The sequence below is a fragment of the Sardina pilchardus genome, chromosome 4 (assembly GCF_963854185.1).
Source record: "Sardina pilchardus chromosome 4, fSarPil1.1, whole genome shotgun sequence".
Classification (NCBI taxonomy): Eukaryota; Metazoa; Chordata; class Actinopteri; order Clupeiformes; family Clupeidae; genus Sardina; species Sardina pilchardus.
Window position 1 is genome coordinate 5,054,841 of NC_084997.1, and position 5,000 is coordinate 5,059,840.

At 47.3% G+C, this 5,000-nt stretch overlaps 1 protein-coding gene across 2 annotated transcripts in view; it reads left to right on the forward strand.

The window, feature by feature from the left end:
* The window catches only part of kansl1l (KAT8 regulatory NSL complex subunit 1-like), a 23,575-nt gene extending 21,236 nt beyond the window's left edge, over positions 1–2,339 (forward strand). For both annotated transcript variants that reach the window (XM_062533788.1, XM_062533789.1), the window contains exons 15-16: positions 931–1,193; positions 1,534–2,339. In XM_062533788.1, the coding sequence (XP_062389772.1) occupies positions 931–1,167 (237 nt within the window). In that variant the 3' untranslated portion in view covers positions 1,168–1,193; positions 1,534–2,339. The remainder of the gene's footprint in view (positions 1–930; positions 1,194–1,533) is intronic.
* The last annotated feature ends 2,661 nt before the right edge of the window (positions 2,340–5,000 follow it).

The window sequence follows — 5,000 nt, forward strand, 5'->3', positions numbered from 1 at the left end:
CATGCATGTGAGTGCGGGTGTGGGTGTGGGTGTGTGCGTGTGTGTGTGTGTGTAGCAGACGGTGCAGTAACTCCACTATCTGTGAGCTGCAGCAGAGGCCATGCTGAAATGCCAGGGGAGTGAGGTGACAGTTCCAGTTCCCGGAGAGACAGAGATCTCTCTTTTTCTCTCTCTCTCTCTCTCTCTCTCTCTCTCTCTCTGTCGGTCTGTTTTTATTTCCATCTCTCTCACGCTCTGTTTTGTTTGGCCTTTGTTTTTGACGGTCTGTGTCTGCTCTCCTCTCCTCTCCTCTCCTCTCCTCTTCTGTGGCTCTTTGAGGAGTTGAGCAGTTAGTGCAGTGAGCCGCTGAAGGTCAGAGAGGACGAGCTCACAGCCTCTCCCTGTGATTACTCCGTCTCCAATGGCGCTCCTGCAAAGCTGTTTGTGTTTCACTCCAAACGCTTCAGTCCTTGGGATACACAAGGTTAATGGCCTGGCACAGTAATGAAAGGTTATTACAGAGGTTCAGACCCAGTCTCTGGCTCTCTGTAGTTATTGCGTACATGTTTGTGGTAGTGTTGGGGGTTGTTAGTGTGACTGTCTCTCAGGTTCATATCCCTCCTTTCTCCAACTCCGCTTCAAATGTGCCTAGATGCCAAAAGCTTTCACAGGAACAGTAGAACAGGAACAAAGGGGGAAAGAGAACAAAGCATTGGTACACTACACTGCACTACACTGCACTACACTACACTATACTACACTACACACCGTGCGTTCTCATGAGGCTGGATGTGAATTGCTGTGTTGCATCTCTCTTTTGTAGTGCTAGCCTAAACACCTGTGGTGAGTGTGGAATAGCTGCCAGTGTGTGAGACTGTGTATACCTGGCTGTGTGTGCCTCTCGGCTCATGTTCTCTCTCTCTCTCTTTCTCTCTCGTTTTCTCTTGCCAGCCTCAAGTCCCGTGGGAGACGCGTGCCTTCCCGCTGAGTGTGGAGGAAGAGGAGGCCCTGAGGTCTGATGGGGAGGAGGAGGAGGAGGAGGAGGAGCCCTTGGCTGCGGCGTGGTCAGAGGGGGAGCGTAGCGACTCCAGTGGCATGTACAGCGGCTCGGAGATGGCTGGCCCCACAGTGCCCTCCAGTGGCCGCAGGAGGAAGCGCACGTGGAAGACTCCCAGACTCCACAGCTGACGTCTGAGGTGGCCATGCCAGCACAGGTACACAGCCCCTCTAAGACACCGACTTGAGTCATGTGATCTCCACAGCAGTTTAGCTCCTCCATTTTTCTTTGTGTCTTGCTACTTGATAAAAAAAATACATTGCTTACGATCATTGTTTACAGTCTCAAAGCTCCTTTAGTTAAATCCTTATTTTAGGAGGATTATATCTGAAGAGCAGCTGGTGTGTGCTATACATTGTGTGCGTGCGCGTATGATGGTCTAAAGTGTCTGTAGTTAATCCCTTTTCCAGACACAATGCATAGCAATGCCTTACTTGTCTGTCTTGGCCTTCCCCATTCGTCCTGCTGATGTTGTTGATGTGGTCTGCTCTCTCCAGAGCCAGCAGCCCAGACGTCACATGAGCCTGCAGGAAGTGTCATCACACCCAGGAAGTGTCAACGGGCTACTGACTGATACCTGTGAACAGGGCCTACTATGTTGAAGAGGGATCAGGCCAGACCACAGCTTTAGACACAGCTGGACCAACCCTAAGTGGCTAAGAAGCCGGATCTGGAAAGCCATGTGACTTAATCAGGCCATAGTGTGTTGCTATGCAGCACTTGTGTTTTTATTGTCATCCGTCTTTCAAAGTACACTCTCTTGTTTGGCCACGTGACCGTTTGGGAGACAGATGTGACATGATTGTCCATCTCCAAGTACATTTTTTTATTGAATCTTTTTTTTCCAAACCTCACATATTTATTCCAACAAGTTTTTGTATGGTTTGTTTCATTTGTTTTGTTTATGTGGCCCTACCAACACTTCAAAATAGAGGAATTTGGATTATTGTATATAGAGAAAAAAGTTCAGAAACTGGACTCTACAAGTTCACTGTTAACACTTTATTTTAAAAAGTTATATCAGTATAAAATCGCAGTGTTATGGGTTAAACTGTGAAGTATTTATTTATTTATATGTATAACAAGTGAGTGTGTGTGCACACATGTATTGGTGTGCAGGTTCATGGACCATTTGTAAAACAGAATAGTATCTAAACATGAATATGCATTAGATACCAAAAAAGCAAAAATTCCGTTTGAATGTTTTGAAGCAATGTTCTGTAGGTGGTGTTCTGTCATGTACACAGTCTTCAGTGTGTCACTGTAACATGGTTAATGTCAGTATGTTTGAAGTAAATACTGATAACATTGAAAACGGTCTCCTTGTCTCCATGTGCGTACACCATAGACTGTGTAAACGGTCTGCTTATTAACACAGCGCTGACTCTGCCACTACTGGCCTGTATCATCATGACTAGTGTGATACCTCTGATGGACGATGGCGTGGCCAGAGCAGTGGCGCTGCCTCGTCTTTACCACAGGTGTGGAGTTGTCTTATTTACATCACAAAAAAATAATGGCCAGACTTGAAGTGATGTTTTCCATGCTAGATCAGAATGGAACTACAGTACTGCATGTTTTGTATCGGGTTACTGTTGGGCCAGTAGAGGGCTCTGTTGCGTCACCACACAGCTGAGTTATGGAGGCACATGCTGCCACATGCTGCTGCATGCAGTACATGGTGAACTAGAGCCATAGGCAGGCCTGGCAAATGGGCACTACCAGCAGCACCAACCCTGTGGGCAACCCACCAGACATCTAGTCTTTAGCGTCTCAATGCTGCCAGTTGCAGTGGAATGCTAGATTTCAGTGATGTCCAACTTCTTTGAAACATACTGTAGGATGTATGGATATTAGACAGACATTATTCACTCTTGAACATATTACCCATTAGTAAATGCCTTGTCATACATACACATACACATTACATGCACTGCACTGCCTTGATACCCTTTGATGTATGTGTGGGTGAGGCATTTACTATGTTATTACCTCATAGCTGAACCAGAGACGGGTCTTTTGCAGACGGACACAGCAGTGGTCAAGGTCATCATGTCCATCGTCTCGGGAGCGTCTGGGAATCGTAGAGGCGGCAGCAGCAGCAGTGGTCTAATGAGTCGGCCTCCTCCTTCATTAGCCCTCAGCCCCATGTCCAGTGGAGATGTCCAGTGCCCTCGTGCCCTCTGCAGCACTGGCCAGGAGACGTCTGACCAACACGCTGCCACATTAGGGAAGGGCAACACAGACATGCCTTTACAGACATGGCCTTGCAGTCTAACGCGCTGTGTTTGTTAAAAATGGCTGTGGCCCTGTAATGCAACGCTGTGAACTGGGGCTGAACCTGCTGACATTCCCTCTCTCTCTCTCTCTCACTCTCTCTCTCTCTCTCTCTCTTTCTATCCCTCTCTCTCTCTTTCTATCCCTCTCTCTCCCTTTCTCTGAGTGTGTGACCATGAAAGTGTGAACTGTTCCTGGCACCAGCACTGCCCTGATATCGATCAGCTCTGAGAGTTGGGAAGCTTGTTCAGTCAAATGTGACTCCCTCTGTCTCTCCCACATTCAGATAGGAATCAGTGGTGTGGTAACGCTGCCCTTAAGTAGCGCCAACACAGTTTACCCTGCACTGAGGCAGTTTGGGCTTCAAAAGACCCGCCATGCATGACTAATCTTTGTCTTATTTTACATGTCAAACTGTCCTTGACTTTTTCCTTCTCTTTTCCTTTCTGTCTCTGTCTTTTCTTACACACTCTTTAGTTGGAGAGCTTTAGTTCTACTGTATTTAGAATACAAAGATGTATGTCATGCTAAGGTATTGGAATGCTACAGTTTGAATGAACATGGTCAAGGGTGATGACAACAAATAACAAACAATAAGCATCATTATTAGGTCGTAAACAAAAGTGTCCACCCTGTGTCCGGATGGTGAATAATGAATGGTGTTCTGCTGCTGTGCCACAGGAAGATAAATAGCAGTATACTCTCTGCCCTCTGCCGTGTGCTTTACTGCCATCCAGCTGACACAACCAAATGGTTTAGTGAATTTTTCAGGAAAAATTATTTTCTATTGACTTGCACTTAGAATATTTTAGTAAAAAGTGCAATTTATCCTCACGGCTGACATTTCAATGGGATCCCCCACCCACTCCACACCTCCCTCTCCCAGCTCTGTGCTCTCACTTTGTCCTTATCCCCTGGGAGGTGCTGATGGCTACTCATTTTTAATTCCTGCCTCCCCACACACACCTCACTCCATCTCCACCCGCATACAAGAGCCATGCATGAGCTGGCCAGGAAGGAGGGGCATACACTGGAGCCTAGCACTGCAGATTCTGCACATTATTCAAATCAAATCTCTCTCTCTCTCTCTCTCTCTCTCTCATTCCCAGTCATACTCTGCTGAATTGCATTATGGAAAGGTGGGTGTATGACGACAGTGCTACCTGAAGGTCATCCGTGACGTCCCTCAGCAGAGAGGGCAGAGTTCAGCACAGCTGTCGATGATCAGCATGAGACGAGGGGTGAATCTGACAGCAACTGGAGCTGCGCTCTGAACCTTGGAGGAGCTGGCCGTGAATACAGGACAAGAGGATGTGTCTGGATCAGATGTCCTACTAGGCAACCAAGTGTGTTTGCGGCTCTCTGAGGCATGCAGAGTGTGAATTATGCAGCTGCGTGTTGTAGCCGCTAATGAGGTACTTGTGAATGCTGCTGATGATGGTGCTTGGAGGCTGTCTCTCTGGATCCTCTCCCCAATGTTGTGTCTGGTTGTCTGGCTGCTGGAGCTGCCACTGCCAGCTGTGCAGTGCATGCTGGCTTCAACATTCATTGTCAAATACATACATATAAGTACGTGTGTACACACACACACACACACACACACACACACACACACACACACACACACACACATACATACACACACCCTGGAAGAGGGGGAAAATTCCTCACACTATAACATTCAGAT